Source organism: Rhineura floridana, chromosome 9, assembly GCF_030035675.1.
Source record: "Rhineura floridana isolate rRhiFlo1 chromosome 9, rRhiFlo1.hap2, whole genome shotgun sequence".
Lineage (NCBI taxonomy): Eukaryota > Metazoa > Chordata > Lepidosauria > Squamata > Rhineuridae > Rhineura > Rhineura floridana.
The window spans coordinates 38,790,857-38,808,259 of record NC_084488.1 but is presented as its reverse complement, the minus strand read 5'-3'; the positions used below and the strand labels follow the sequence as shown (position 1 = coordinate 38,808,259).

Here is a 17,403-nt window from a genome sequence, read left to right as displayed (position 1 = left end):
ACCAGGGGGTCTCATCTTCCAGCACTATCTCATGTTGCATTTTGGATACTCTCTTCATAGGGTTTTCATGGTAAGAGGTATTCAGAGGTGGTTTACCACTGCCTTCCTCTGAGTTTGGATGCACCTTAGTCTGGTGTCTCAGCTTTGACCATTCTGCCTTGGGTGCCCCTGCTAGGAGTCTAGCCTCTTGGTCTAGACTCCTGACCACATTGCTCTCAGCTTCTTCAACACTCTCAAACCCCCTCACCACGTTAAGTTGTGCATCCTAAAGGGGGTGCCTGACATTATACACCCTCTTTTATATACTTATAAAATAGCTATGCCATCTGTGAGAATCAAAAGATTTCTCCCTGGTTTCTGGAGGCAGTACAGCTATCACCAAGAGCAGATATAAACACATGGTAAACAGAAATACTATGAAAATAAACTTCAAGAATGAAGTCAGTGGTATTTAATAAACTGCAATGTTGATCTGCTGCTGAGCTGGAAGTACAAGTGGCCTACTGAGTGGGATTCCTTCAGACTGTCAAAGAATCCAACACTATTCAGCACTTTAGGGTGTAACACACACACACACTCTAAGATTATCAACACCATGCTGGACTGATGTTTAACAAGAGTAAGTGAATTTACAGATGTTGTCTTTGGCAAGTATGTATAGGATCACTGCAGTGGCTGGCTCTCTTATTCCAAGTCCAGGTTGAAACTATACGAGTACAGTGGACACTTGCAGTAGAGCAAAGGAAAATAAAAATGAAGCAGATCACAGTTGTATGATCAGACTGCATTGCAGCATGAGGTAGTGTGTTTCCACCCCTAAACACAGGAAAGGGCCCTAAAGCTTGAACAGGAAGGGATATTCCACAAAACGTCCAGGAAGTTGGTATCTTTAATGTTAGATGTGGTACCGCATAAAGAGAATAAACCAGTTAAGAAGTGGCTGCAGACCCCATAAAATTGATCAGAGGTGAAAAGCGGAGGAAATACACTGTGGGGGAAATCCCTTCTCCTCCCAATGAGAGATAGAGAGAAACTAAGCCCTCCCTTTCCTCCCAAAGTAACCCGGGGGGGGAGAGAACTTGAGGTAAGGACTGTTTCCGAGCCTCATTTCACCCTTCCCAGTGGCCTTCAGAGGGGAAAGGATGGCTCAACTGTTTGGGAGAGGTTTGTGAATTCTTATCTTAACCCAGGAAGGAGAGTTATGCCACGCACAACTAGAACTAGTTTGGGGGGTCTGGGGTACGCTTTTGCATCCCCCAGCAATCCTTTATGGATATTGATTTTATTTAAAACATTTTCTTTGTCATACTTCAGTTAAAAAAAACACCAGGGCAGCTCACAATAATGATAAACACTATCAGATAAAAAAACATGTTGAGTGCCCAAACCGCATGAAATGAAGAGGAAATTTATTAAGATAGAGTGCTTGTAACTTTGATAGACTCCTTATTTGACCCTGTCTTCCCACCCCACCAGAGGTTTCAGCACCACATACAGGGAACCCACTTTATAACATATGGAAGATGACTGTTTACACAACAAAATTAAACAGCATGACTTACCTCTAATATGTGTTCTGCTTGCTGTTCTCGGTCAAGTTTTCTTGATGTTGTTGTAATTAGACCTGCAAATATAAATAATTTGTTACTTCTTAATGCAGGGGAACAGAGGAGGAAAGAACAGATAAATATGGTCCAAGTGCAAGTCAATAACCAGCGCTATATGCCAAGGCTTTGGAGGAAACGCTATCAGTTTATACATAATTGCATTACTTTTCAAATAGTCTTTTCAGGAACAGTCAATGCTGAGATTTTTAACAGGAGCATATAGACAACAAGCCCAATTTATCTCTCAGGTACTGGTGTTAACAGGAGTCATATACATATATAGCAAGACTCCAATGAAGCACATACAGGAGAAAGCATTATGAGTGATCAGTGTATGATTTCAGCAAAATAGTACTGATCCTGTGGGACCGTGGTGTAAATTGACACAGATCCTTCTCTGAGTTAGAGTAAGTTGATGTTGTTCCAGTACGCTCAAACAGGACTGAAATGAGTGAGGCAATAAAAGATGAAGATATTTTCATGTATAATACCAAAGGTATTTCTTAATTCAAGTGGTGTGTAACTCAAAAGTAAAATCTATATTGGCCTGAATCCTCATTTGCATTTTTCTCATAATCAAGCATTCATATAAATAGTACAGGAGAGAGAGGCTTAAATGCTATGAAGCCTCAGTATGCAAAGGGCCCAAGTTTCAATCACCAGGAAAAAAACTGGATATTTAGCAGTGGGGATGAGAAGTCTGCTTTTTGAGAAATTCTGGGACAACAAATAGAAGCTACTTAACAAAAGCTGCAAAAGGCAGGGAGGATGAAAGTCACTAGGAATAATGGTAAAAATATAATTTCCAAATTATCAAGTGGCTATAAAATGTTTCTGCATGAGTAGCATAATGCTCTCACCTGGACTTGAAGCTAAAAAGGCATAATTTAAATGAGGGTGGGCAACCATTTGGTCCCAAGAGCTGCATGCAGCAGTGGATCAGCAGCCAAATGTTAGTGATTGGCATGGCTTCAGCTCCTGCTCAAACACCCACCCTCCCACAGCTCCCCCCATTTCAGCACATAGGGATGGGGTGATTTGAACTTCCTTCCCTGGAGTGTTAAGATCCCATCATGCTTTTCCTTGCCCAACTGTTCGTGTAAGGAACAGCTGGGGAACATGCCGATCGGCACACTCGTCAGCTGTTTTCAGCATCGATCAGGGAAATAGGGAGGCAGAATAGGATTTTATGATCCCATCACACTCTTCCTCCCATTTCTCAGGTGACTTAACACTGGAAACAACTGAGGATCACATGGGTTGGTGCAGTCAGCTGCCTCCAGTGTCAATCAGCTGGGCATTTGGGAGCCTATACTTTCAGCTGGATGCAGATCAGTAACGAGAGCATCAGCTCCAGCAGCCAACCACAAATACTGTCTCAGCCAGGAAATACTCAGTTGAGCCGCTCTTCTGAAATGCAATACCATGCTTAAATCTCAAAACCAGTTATCAACTTTCTAAAACTGATCTTCCACTACAATTGAAAAAAGGAAAAGACTGATACAACCTTTATAAACCTTTAAAAAACTAAATAAAGCACTATTTTACCCCACTTCACCATGAGGTCCCAGGCTAAGTTACAACAATTTAAAAATATAGTATTAAAATCAGATAAACGTACATTTAATCTCACTCAAACATTTTCCTCTCGAATTACTTCTTCCTAGCGACAGCACCAGAGTACAACTCTGGGTATAATTTTAAGTACAATTCTAGTTTCATATTTCTCCAAAAGAATTCTAGTTTCTTTGTTCATCAAAACTATCAGATACTTTGAATAAAGTGAATAAACTTATCTGAACACTGAATAATTTAGACTTTATTTATTATTAAATTTATATCCCACTCTTCCTCAAGGAAGGAGCCCAGGGCAGCAAACAAAAACACTGAAAGCACTCTAAAACATCTTAAAAACAAAAGACTTTAAAACATATTAAAACAAACATCTTTAAAAACATTAAAACAAAACTTCCTAAAAACAGCTTTAAAGAAACAGCTTTAAAAACACGTTAAAAAGCAATTCCAACACATACGCAGACATAAAAGCCTTGTTGAAAGAGGAAGATCTTCAGTAGGTGCTGAAAAGATACCAGAGATGGTGGTTGTCTAATATTTAAAGGGGAAGGAATTCCAAAGTGTTAGTGCTACAAAGGTCCGCTTTCTATGTTGTGTGGAACACATCTCCTGGTAAGATGGTATCTGCAGGAAACCCTCACTTGCAGAGCAGTGATCAACTGGGTATATAAAGGGTAAGACAATCTTTCAGGTATCCTGGTCCAAAGCTACATAGGGCTTTGTATACCAAAACCAGAACCATGAATTTGACCTGGTACCTAATGGCCAAGCTACCAGTTCAATTCTTTCAGCAGTGGGTAACATGGTGGCAATACCCTACCCCAGTAATCATGCCACCACACTTTGCACCAACTGCAGCTTACAAACCAACCTCAATGGCAGCCCCACTTGGAGTGCATTACAATAATCCAGCCTGGAGGTTACCACTGCATGGACAACAATGGTCAGGCTATCCAGGTTCAGAAACGGCTGCAGCTGTCTTACCAGCCAAAGATGGTAAAAGGCACTCCTAGCCACTGAGGTCACCTGGGTCTCTAGCAACGATGATGGATCCAGGAGAACCCCCAGACTATGAACCTGCTCTTTCAGGAGTACAACCCCATCCAAAGCAGGCAATTGACCAATTATCCAGACGCGGGAATCATCAACCCACAGCAAATCCATCTTGCTAGGATTCAGACTCAGTTTACTGGCCATCATCCAGCCCACGAGTACGAACCCATCCAAAGCAGGCAACTGACCAATTATCCAAACTCGGGAACCACCAACCCACAGCGCCGTCTTCTTGCTAGGATTCAGACTCAGCTTATTGGCCCTCATCCAGCCCACCACCGAGCCCAAGCACTGGTCCAGGGCTTGCACGGCCTCTCCCAATTCAGATGTTATGGAGAAATAGAGCTGGGTGTCATCAGCATACTGCTGACACCTTGCCCCAAAACTCCTGATGACTGCTCCCAAGGGTTTCATATAGATGTTAAACAGCATGGGGGACAAGATGGTACCCTGTAGCACCCCACAGCACAGCTGCCAGGGGGCCGAACGAGTCACCCAATGCTATTCTCTGAGAGTGACCTTGGAGATAGGATCGGAACCACTGTAAAACAGTGCCTCCAATACCCACCTCACCAAGTCAGCCCAGAAGGATACCATGCTCAATGGTATCAAAAGCTGCTGGGAGATCAAGTAAGAATAACAGGGTCGCACTCCCCCTGTCCTTCTCTCGATAAAGGTCATCCATCAGGGCAACCAAGGCCGATTCAGTCCCATAACCAGGCCTGAACCCAGACTGGGATGGGTCAAGATAATCTGTTTCATCCAAGAGTACTTGCAATTGCTGCACCACAACCCTCCCAATCACCTTCCCTAAAGAGGGGGTATTTGCAACCGGTTGGTAGTTGTCATAAACCAATGGGTCCAGGGTGGGCTTTTTCAGGAGTGGTCGGATCACCGCCTCCTTCAAGGCGCCTGGAACCACTGCCTCCCACAATGATGCGTTGACCACACTCTGGATCCACTCGGTCAAACCCCCTCGGCAAGCTTTAAGAAGCCAGGAAGGACAAGGGTCGAGAGGACACGTTGCTGGCCGCATCATCACAAGCATCTTGTCCACGTCATCAGGCCACATCAACTGAAACAGTTCCCAAGAAATTGCAGCAGACTTTGCACTGGACACCTCACTGGGGACTACAGTAGATGTGGAGGGGGCATCAAGACTGCTACAGAGGCAAACAACTTTACCCTCAAAGTGCCTAGCAAACAACTCACAGTGGGTTTCAAAAGGGTCTAAAACTCCATTTCCTGGAATTGATGTCAACAGACCCCTGACAATACGGAAAAGCTCCACCGGACGGCTACTTGAGGATGTGATGGAGACAGAGAAGTGGGCCTTCTTCACCGCCCTCACCTCCACACAGTAGGCACGATTATGATGTTTTACTCGTGCCCGATCAGCCTCACAGCACGTCTTTCACCACTTGCGCTCTAGCCGTCGTCCAGCCTGTTTCATTGCCCTTAGCTCACTGGTGTACCAAGGTGCAGACTGGGCTCCACAATGCCGGAGATGGTGCTCGGGGCAACCGTGTCAAGAGCCTGACGTGCCTCACTGTTCCACAGTGTGACAAAGGCTTCAACAGGGTCACCTGCTCTATCTACTGGTAACTCCCCCAGGGCATTCAGGAATCCAGTGCACTTGCTTCTTTAAAAAAACATTTTGTCTATTTCTATACTTTCTAGTTTTCAAGCAACACACTTCTATTTAGAGGTGGATGTATTCTAATCTACAATAACTATTTACCTTAAACCAATACATAAATGAAATAAGAAGGTAGTTTGTTTCACGATTCATAGAGATTTATGAAGCTTTGGTGTAAAGTTTAGTTCCTCACAATATTGAGATATTTGTCCATGAACTCTGCATAATTGTGGCTACTGATGATTAAAGTTTAATTTAACTCCAAAGTACTTCAAGCTGTAGTTGTTTCATAACCTGGGCTCCTACTGGGAGAAAGGGCGAAATATAAATTTAATTAAGAAATTAATTTACTACTACTACTACTACTACTACTACTACTACAACCTTGTTATATACAGATGAATGCATTCTGCAGAGGAGTATCATGACAAAATGCCAAGATATGGATGAAGGAAACACATACACTAACATACATGTGTTGTTTTAAAACAGTTAAGATGTCTTCCAACTCTTCTTGCTCCATTTCAGACTTCAAGGTTCCTGTAATTTAAATAGCATATGTAATTGTGTGTGTACTATCAGCATGATAAAATGAGATAAGCTAGTGACCCCAGTGAAGACGAACTGTCATTTAAAAAATCCAGTTGCAAAAAATAATGATGAACAAGTATTTCTAGCAGCAAATTGTTGCAATTTTCCAGCAAATAATAGTTTAAAATTTGCCATGTGAAATATTTGACAAAACATGTCATGTCTGTGGTACAGTAGGGCCCTGCTTGTTGGCGTTTCGCTAATACAGCAGCGCCAGGATGGCAATCAGCTGCAGTGCGGGGAGCTCCAGCCACTGCGCTCCAACTGATCGCGTGCTCCAGCTCCCCACGCTCCAGCGGTGGGGGCCTGGAATGGAACCTGTCGTATTAGTGGGGCCCTACTGTAATTGTACAAAGCTGAAATTAATTTCTTAGGGTGCAATCAAACTGACCTTTCCGCTGGGGTGGGGGGAGTTGGATGCTGCGGTCTCCTAGCTGCGCTGGCAGGCTCCTGGCACTTCCAGGCTCCCCTAGGCTCTGCTGCCACAGGAGCCTGTCAGCACCACCAGGGATGGCCAGCCTGGCAGAAGCCCTTAAAACAGGGCATTCTGGGACTGGAGCCGCAGGGGGAGTACTTGCATGAGATCCTCCTCCCGTTCGGTGCCTTCCCCCAGGTCCCTATTTGCCCGGAAACTCTGCTGGCCAAAAGGCCAGCGCAGTAAAAATATTTCCACTGTGGCCTATGGGAAGCGCTTACTCCCCAGGAGGTCTATTCATGGCAGCCAGTGCTTCCTGGCTGGCTGGTTGGCTTGTGTGCACAGCTTGCAATGGAGCCGGTGTTTAGCTGGGCCAGTGGCTCCTGAGCAGGTGGAGGATCCTGCAGGGCTTTCTGCCAGCTGCTCTGCCACCGCCCCCCCTTCTGCTGACTCCCCAGCATTTGGATTGCTCTGTTAGGCAGTGGTCCTCAAATATCCCAAAAGCTGCCAATCCCATTAATTTGAATGCACTAGCAAAGGAATGAAAAATAAAGGTAGTTGTAATTAGAATTGTAGATTTAAAATGTCAATGGATTTCAATGAATGATCTCAGAATCACTACTACTGGAAAGATTTTCCATAAATAATTATATCATGGCTCAACTAAACAAAAATACTGTAGCTAAAACCTAAAATTTACAAGTCAAGCAATTCATATCTATTCAGGGCAAACACACATACCCATCCTATGGATTTACTTATATTACAAGAAATGGATGGACCAATGTAATAGTTTTGAACAGTTTTTCCAATACATCAGTTCATCCATACATGACGACATACATACATACACACAGTTTTTCTTTTGCACTCAATGGGGGAGGGATTAATGGTTGACATCAGGAGGCTTTCCATGGTGTTCTAGTTATGCCCTGGAGATTTTATGTCACTCCCTGAAACAATTCTCTGGAAGACCAGGGAATTTTCCGAAACACCATACCAGGCAGTGCCCTTGCGCACATGAGGCTCTCTAGTTTCTGAGTAACTTTGAATAATTGACTCAACAAGTCACCTAACAAAAATTACAGAGTACTTGAAGCAAATGCTCCACGCTTCTGTGTTACACAAGAAAAAACCCGTTCTTGCCCCTCCAGCAGTTGACAGTCAAAAATTTAAAGCTAGTCACTGTATTACAATGTATTCCTGAAGATATTCATTTGACAAGACATTTTAAAATGTTTTTCATTTTAAGCATGAGTGGTTCTATTGGACTATTTGGCTTAACTGGAACTTAAATAAGTTCTTTTATTCAAGTACTTTAGCATAATTATTTGATAATTTAGAAACTGATTCATAGTCTACAATCTTTAATACAATTGCAATAATCAGGATGGCAAGGAAATATCCTTGGGAGTGAGGGTGTCTGTCATTTTAGCAGCAGCCATTCCCTTAATTTTTAAAGACTCTAATTGATATATATGGGAGTGATAGCAAGCAATAACATTAATATAACAAAATATGGCACTTGCCTAGCTACCCCAAAGTTAATAGAGTACACAGTTGCATCATATTGTGTGTGTGTGTGTTGCTAAGAAAGGCTGTACGACTTCTTGCACTAGATCAAAGGTTACTATTTTATCTCGTACCTGATACTCCACAGAAACACTCACTATGTTATCAGCAGTCAGGAAACATAAGAACAAGTTTCGGCAAAACTACTGTGAGTATATATGCTTGTGAGCCAAACTACTTCCTCAGTCTATTGAAGCAGTATTCAGATGCCAAGATAAGAAATTTGCTGATTTTGCAAGAATAGTGACAGAGTGCAGGGAGGGAAGACAGATCTTTGAGACACAGGTTTGATGGTCAAAGAATAGCATACAGGTTATGAAAGTAAACAAAGACATTCAATTTCAGTATGATGAATTAGCCTCACATATATGTATATTACAGTCCACAAATCATATGTGGCAACAATATGATTATGGTTTGCATGAATTTTCAAGTGACACTCTTAAATGCACATTGATTTAAGTGCAGCTGAAGACAGGTATATAAAAAGAGGGCTCAGATCCATTCACAACACTGCAAAGGCAACCTTCCCAGTTGAATTGCCAGGAGGATCAAATGCTACTGGAAGTTCATCATTCCTGCTCTTCCCTGCCTCCCTAGAGAGCTCCCCTTCTCACCCCACTATTTCTTCCTCCTCACCTTCCAGCTGGGGAAAGTTAATAAAGCAGCCCACTGCCAGGTGCCTCAAATGTGAGCAGGCTGTGCTCTTCCATCTCAGGCACCCAGCTGCAGGGCACTTTATTAATGGTAGTGAGTAAGCAGACAAGGAGATCAGCAGACAGATGGGGTTCAACTTGCGTTTGATTTATTGGTATGCTTGTCTGATTGTTCTGTTGTGAAAGAAAGCTTGTAGCATGGCTGAAGAAAAAAAGCAATGAGCCCTCTTTTTGTACTAACTTTGCCTTCATCCTATAATCATTTATTTTTAAAAAATACAATATACTGCTCTCAACATATATATCCTCAAGAAGTGAACCTCATTTACTCAAAATCGTTATACTTTTAAAACACTTAAATGGTATTGCTCAGGCCCACACATGGCATCTGCTATCTGGAAGCAGTCCTATGTGGCAGCAACTCAGTGAGGAAAATGTAACATAAAGGGACACATGATCTCCACCAGTGTAGTGCTAGCACTGTGAATTACCAGAGACCCTATAAAATATACATTCACTTACTGTGAAGAAAAAGCCCATCAAAAATACTTTTTCTCAAATTATGTTTAGAATTGCTGTTCAGAACTGCAAAGTAATCAAATGCACACTTATTTTTTGTATACTAACTCACCTTGATTTTAAAAATCAATTGATTTTAATCAATTTTTATTTTACTTGCAAATTTACTTTTAACCTAGAATAAACCAAGATAAACATGTCCACTTAGGGACTCACAGGAATTAAATACAGAAGTAATCCCAAACTTTTGAGCATGTAAATCCCATTCTCCTGAAAGACTCATTAAACTCCTTATTAAACCTCTATTCTTTCTCCTCCCTCTAGTATAATTGCATTCTATGCTTTCCAGAACATGTCAGCAACCGAATAACTAACATGCAAAATCCATTCAGAATTCAATCACAAGGAAGCACTGGTTTTTGTTTAAATATGTCTCAATTCTTAGCTTTTTGGCATCAAATATGCACATTTCTGATCATGATCTTCTGTGGTCAAACAAGATAATTCCAAACTGCAACCATACATTTAAACAATTACTAAAAATAACAAGGTCATCTGGAGATTAGGGGCTTGGAGCCGTCAGTATTAGGGTTCCAAGGTCAGAAGCATCCCAAAGCCAGACATTTCAGGGACGGGCCCTAGTGATATCATGGGGGCAGGTCATAGTGAAGTCATCGGGTGGGCCATGTGAAGTCACAGGGGTGGGCCCAAGTGATGTCATTAAGCATGATACAAGCATGATACATTAAGCATCAACCACAGTTGGTTGGAGGATACAATTCAAACAAAAACATTTCTATGATTGGAAATTAAGATAGAAATCTTAGCTGAAAGATACAGTCTGGGTAGGGAACATTTAATCTAGCCTACCCGATTCTGGCAAGAAGGATTTCAGTGCCCTCAGGCCAGCCCAGTCACCAGAAGGCCGCTGCAGGAAGAAAGGAGCCTAGTGTTGTGGAGGTGTTAGATAGGAGCACTCAGGAGTAAAGATGGACGCTCCTGAAGGCTGCAATTCTAAACACACTAAAGCCGCATAGAACTCAATAGGACTTACTTCTCAGTAGAGAAGTTTGGTTTGGATTGTGCTGTTGGTACAACCTGACCAGGGATCCTCTGCAAAGTTGTCATATCCAAGCAGGGTTGGCAACCCCCTGCCTGCAATGCCCTGCCCATACCTTTCAACATGGCTCCCCCAAACTTCTTTATAGATTTGGCCCTTCTCTTCTGACAGAGGTCTGAGAAATGAGTAAGAGTAAGAAGATTCTCTACCCTTTTCTGTCTACCTTGGGGGCTGCTATAAACTCACTTTGACAGCCAATGCAATTCCACTAACCTCTACGGCACTTTGAACTGGGATTCTGAAGATCCAACAATCATCTGATTGTTCGATCTTCAGAAGCTCCATTCAGAACCCTGCAGAAAACATCATTTTGAAAGAAGCTTCAGCAAATGTCTTCAGAAGCCTCCTCAAAGCGCTATCGTGTCATGCACTTTGAAAAAGGCTTTGCAGGTGCCACCAATCATCCGATTGGCAGTGCCCGCAAACACCATTTTGGCTGAGCCTTGCCTTTAACTGCCCCATATATATAGTGTCAGGTGTAGAGCATTGTGGATTGGTCAAAATGGTCTTGTGGGCCAAATGGGGACGCACAGCTGGTGTAATTAGGCCTGTGGGGTAGAGGTTACACCTACATTAAAGTATGGCCCATTTTGTCACTTAAGGGTCTCTAAATGCATTATTATCTACAACCTGCCTGTGCACTTGCGTTCAGTGTCAAAAGCCCTGCTCTATGAACCTCCACATATGATATTAGCATGTAAAACTAGAGATGTAAAGGCCAGGAAAAGGGGGGGAAACAGAAAAATAATAAAACAAAACAGGAACAAAAATATATAAAAACAGGTATGTCCCCCCCCCATTGTTTTTCCTCAGGCCTTCACATTTCAACAGAAAATGTGAGGCTTTCAGCAGCCACATCTCAGCTATGTAACACTATCCCCAAGGAGACCTGCCTAAAAAAGTTTTGGATTGCCTTTTGGTATAGGGCTAAAACCTGACCTTTTTAGAAGAGAGGTTTTTTTGGCTCACTGTGGCTTGATGACTGGCTTTTTAAAAAGAAATATCTCTCCTGTGACATTGATTTGTAGGAACTGTATCTTTTTAGTTTTGCTAAATTTTGCAATTATATTTAATTGTTCATTAAATTTATATCCCACTTTTCCTCCAATGATTCAAGGCAGCATATGTGGTTCTTCTCTCACTTTTCAGCCTCACACATCTTTGTGTTGTAGACTAAACTGAGAGACGCAGACACCCATTAATTTAATGGGGGAGCAAGAATGTGAACCTGGGTTTTCCCAGCTCTAGTCCCAATGATTTGACCATGAACTTTTTGTGATCCATGTGGAGTGTCAGAAGTGACAGAAAGGCTCAATATGAATTACTGCAATTACTTAAACCAAACAAAAGAGAATTCAACCCATATCTCTAATTATCCCATTTTGAGTGCTGTCTTCAAAACTGCACACAGTAGTATTGGTATGACTGCCCCAATACAGCATAGACTGTATCAGGTCAGTGGTTTTTTTTAAAAAAAAATCTTTATTTTGTTATGTGCTATTTGATTACTGCTCATTTTATTCAAAGTAAACATAGGACAGATAAAAAGAAAGCACAATGATAATATGCCAGAATGTAGTCTGATGGCTATTTTTACCGGCTTTGATGGTTTTGTTGTTTGACATTCACCCGACTACGAGTTTGGATTATTGGAAAGGCTAATATTTGAACAATATGCTTCCACAGGCTCAGTGAGAAAGCTTTCATTGACTTTAGCAGCTTTTGCATTGCTTATTTGAAAAACTGGTCTCAAATGGCTTAGGATGGCAGTGTGTTTCAAAAACAATTCTACACAGGACTTACTGTCTACTACAGTACTCAGGAATAATAAAAAAGAGTGCATGTAAGAAGAATGAAAATACATTATGTGAAAAGGTCGTTTTGCTTCAAATTTGAAGCATGGGGGTGGTAAAAGGGGGGGAGTTCTTTGCCCCACCCTTCTGCAAGCAACAACAACAACATGGGCAAAACAGATGAAGGTAAGAACAAAGAAGGAATTTGTTTCCATCAACCTCTCTCTATCCACTCACACTTTTATACTTCCTTGACTGATCCATCAAATGAGATCTGTATGTAGAAGTAGCCTTCTGAACACATCACTAGCTGAATCAAGAACCATCAGCCAAAATCAGGTGTGCATTCAAGTAGATGCCATCTATTCACACACTGTATTCCTTTCAGTACACACTTGCACACATACCTTAAATGTGCATACTGATGTGGAGAAATATTCAGGTACCTATTAGTGTTCCACAGAAAGCAATGTACAGTAGGGCTCTGCTTATACGGCGGGTTCCGTTCTAGAAAACACCGTAAAGCGGAACCCCATTGACTTTAATGGGCCGCATCACGGGAAAATGATGCAAAAACGGCTCAAAAGAGAAAAAAATAGCTTTTAAATTAAAAACAAAATCCGCCGCATCAGTGGAACGCCTTAAAGCGGAACGCCATAAACCGGGGCCCTACTGTAGTGTGGATAGATAGCATTCAATTTATGTTGCATTCTTTTTTAAAAAAAGTGAGGAACACAAGTAGTGAGTCTGCTGCTGGACTCATATTCTGCTTGTGGGCTTCCCATTGGTATCAAATTTGCCACTTTAGTAAGTGGCTGCTAGACTACAGAGGCCTTTGGTTTGATCCAGTAGGACTCTTCTTATGTATGCAGGCATTTTAAACTCGCGGGATCATGTTTTGTTTCTCCCTAGTGCAACCAGGAAGAGCAAAGTGAGCATGACTGAGTTACGCCCAGTAAACCATCAACAATGGTTTACCATGATATCCGAATGCTACCAGTGAGTACAAGTTAATGAACCTTGCAATTTGCAAGAACGGGGGGTTTAGTCACAGGTTCAGCCCTCTCCATGTCACCATCACAGCTCCTGCAGCCTCCAACACACGGATAGCTGCAGGTGTGATTACAGAGACTTGATGGAAGGGGCAGGACCAAGAAGCACACCCCTGCTCTTTCACATATACAGTGGTTATCACATGGAGGGAAAAATGCCTGCACAGGGCTGAAGTAACCAGCATTCCAGCAAGCCTCTACAGAACACAGAGGTCATTTCCTACTCACATGCTTGGAGTGGTCTCTGATTAGGACAGCAGAGATTTGCAATGCCAGCCTGAATACAGGAAGACACTGAGGAGGCATAGTTTACCCTTTAATATTTTGTTAATGTTCCTTGGACTGGACATCCAAGAATGTATCTACTCTTCCCACTTCAGGAAGTTGTGTGAGGGGAATGCCTGAAGAGGGCTTTTATGTCATATATCAAGTTGCCATGTAATGAGACTGACCACTGCCCGACTATTCCAATATGGCATACTCCTGATTGGCAATGAATCTCCTCAAAGTCACAGACAAAGGTGTCTGTACATACAGTGCCTTGCAAAAGTAATCAGACCCCTGACCAATGCTCTCATATTACTGAATTACAATGGGTATACTGTAATTTCGTTCTGCACGATATTTTATTTTGAAACACTGAAACTCAACATCAATTGTTGTAAGGTGACATTGGTTTTATGTTGGGAAATGTTTGTAACAAACATAAAAAACTGAAACATGTTGCTTGCATAAGTATTCAATCCCTGTGCTGTGGGAACTCCCAGTTTACACAGATGAAAGAAACTGCCCTACAGAGGACACAGTTGCCTTACCATTGGACTCCACCTGTGAACCACTGAAGTTTCTGTTACATTGTCAGGATAAAGCCCCCACTGTTGAAGGATCATTGGTCAGGCTGTGAATCTGAAGGAAAATGAAGACCAAAGAGCATTCTACAGAAGTGAGAGACAATGTAATACAAATGCATAGATTAAGAAAAGGGTACAAAATAACATCCAAGTGTTTGGATATCCCAGTGAGCACAGTTGGATCAATAATGCTGGGAGGAAGGGTGGGATATAAATCAAATAATAAATAAATAAAATAACCAGGAAGTGGAAGCTGCATTACACCACCCAGGCACTGCCAAGAAAAGGCTGTCCCTCAAAACTCAGCACTCAAACAAGAAGGAGACTTGTGAGAGAAGCCACAGAGAGGCCAACAATCACTTTGAAGGAGCTACAGAGTTCAGTGGCTGGGAGTGGAGTAATGGTGCACCAGTCATATCAAGAGCTCTGCATAACACTAGCCTGTATGGGAGAGTGGCAAGAAAGAAGCCATTACTCAAAAAGTACCATCTGAAAGCATGTCTGGATTTTCCAGAAAGCATGAGAGTGCCCCATCTGCAATGTGGAAAAGGTATTGTGGTCAGATGAGACCAAGATAGAGCTTTTTGGCCAAAACTCAAAGTGCCATGTGTGGCGCAAACTTAACACTGCCTATGCTTCAAGACACACCATCCCTACAGTGAAGTATGGTGGTAGCAGCAGCATGCTGTGGGGATGCTTCTCATCAGCAGGGACTGGGCATCTTGCTAAAACTGAAATAAGAATGGATGGAGCAAAATACAGGAAAATACTGAAAGAGAACCTGCTTCAGTCCACTAAAGAACGAAGCTGGGGGGGAAATTCACTTTTCAGCAAGACTATAACCCTACGCACAAGGCCAAAGCAACATTGGAGTGGCTCAAGAACAAAAAGGTTAATGTCCTACAGTGGCCCAGTCAAAATCCTGATCTAAATCCCACTGAGAATCTGTGGCGCTCTTTGAAAATTGCAGTCCACAAGCGACATCCAACCAACCTGAATGACTTGGGGCAAATATGCCAAGAAGGATGGGCCAAAATCCCTCAGACACTGAGTGCAAAGCCGGTACATACCTACCCCAAAAGACTTAAAAGTTGTTATTGCAGCAAAAGGTGGCTCTACCAAATATTGATGTGTGGGGATTGAATACTTATGCAAGCAACATGTTTCAGTTTTTATGTTTCTTACAAACATTTCCCAACATAACATCAATGTCACTGTACAATAATTGATGCTGAGTTTCAGTGTTTCAAAATAAAATATCATACAGAACAAAATTATAGTGTACCATTTGTAATTCAGTAATATTCGTCAGGGGTCTGATTACTTTTGCAAGGTACTGTATGTACACAAACACAGGGTTATATTCAACCAAGCCCTACACAGAGCAGACCCATTGAAATTAACCTTAGTTAGCCATGTCTGTTAGCTTCCAAGGTCTACTCTGAGTTGGGCTAGCACTGACTACCACCCACAGAATGTGTTAATGTTAAGAATTAGCTTATCACAGCCTGGAAAACGTTGTGATTATGTAATACGCTTATGCTCCGATTTTCTTTCACGACAGAATTCAGGACAGGGATTCCCAGCTTGCCTTCCATCCCAGCAATGACCAGACTCAGACATAAACCATAACACCAAATACTCAAGAAAAGCATACATCTGTCATATGTGTGAGGCTTACGAGAGTTATTTTGCTCCTTGGACTGCTCCATAGAACCTAACTTTAAAAAGTGTTCGGGTGAAAGCACAAACGTTGTAGCCAGAAAGCTTTCCTAGCAGGAGAAGCAGAGGCTGCCATCGCATGCCACCAGACACTTTGAACTGGTTCATTGCTCACCAAAGCACCCCCTGCATTTAGCTCTTTTCTTTTCTGCCTGTACAGAGAACTAACAACACAGAGAACCAAACAGAAACAGGAATTTTCCCCTTGTGTGCAAACATATAGCTGCCTTGGTTGTTTTTCTGGTAACAAATGCTTTTCATAATAGTGCATGTATGCGAACAGAAAAAAAGCAGGAGCGGGGGGCACAGAGACCAATAAGCATGCAAAGAAGTTGAAACTAGTTCTCAACAGGGCCAACTTTTATTTCAGTTTGCATTTTAGACCATAAGTTCCTTCATCAGGAGCAATCTAAACCTTTCAAAGTATATAGAGCAGCTGAAGTAGCCTGTACAAATCATTCTGCCTATCTAGCAATGAGAGCAAGATTGAAGGAACCTGAAGTTTCTGAAGAAGGAACCTGTGTTCAAACACATATTGAGCTATATTAAAAGCTGTATTTCCATGGCTAGAAAGAACCTATGTAGGATAGAATTATCCATCTTGGAGAATTGGAAGTTAATTTTATTCTTTTTCCTGTATTAGTGTAAACAATTTTAAAAAATCACCTTTCACCTGTATTTACGACAGTACAGTCCCTTTTACAAAACTCTCCTATCAAATACTACTGAAGGACATATGATCACTACCTACACAAAGATTCACAACAAGTTCACTATGTTTCCAGACATAGCCTGATATGTAACAATTCAAACCCTGGTCTCCCAGTTCGTAGTCCAACACCTTAACCACTACACCACACTGGCTCTCTCTTTACTGAACTAGAAAACAGTATTATAACATTGTATAAATTAAGTATTTGCTTCTGAAGCAAGAAGGAGAAGGAATATATTTCTAACACAAGATGAACTGAACGTAGCAAATAAATGGAAATTCAGGTTTTCCTGCTGATGGAGTATGTGAGTTAATCAAATCTGCTACAGGAAATATAAAACTTTAAGTAGTTAAACAATGGAGGCTTCCTGTATGACAGGCTATTGTGTAACCACAAGTCCTTTATGTTCTAACTAAGTGGTTTCCCAATGTTATAGGAAGTCTTTAGAAGTTGTTTGCAGCTGCAGCCATTTCCGATTTCGCTTTACTCAATCTTCAGATCTGCCACCACAGTTCCCCTAAAGGG

The 17,403-nt window shown here is 41.9% G+C and overlaps 1 protein-coding gene across 9 annotated transcripts in view; it reads right to left on the bottom strand.

Moving 5' to 3' along the window:
* FAT1 (FAT atypical cadherin 1) overlaps positions 1-17,403 on the bottom strand; it is a 168,145-nt gene that overhangs the window by 84,408 nt on the left and 66,334 nt on the right. For all 9 annotated transcript variants that reach the window (XM_061585088.1, XM_061585090.1, XM_061585091.1 and 6 more), the window contains one exon: positions 1,563-1,624. In XM_061585088.1, the coding sequence (XP_061441072.1) occupies positions 1,563-1,624 (62 nt within the window). The remainder of the gene's footprint in view (positions 1-1,562; positions 1,625-17,403) is intronic.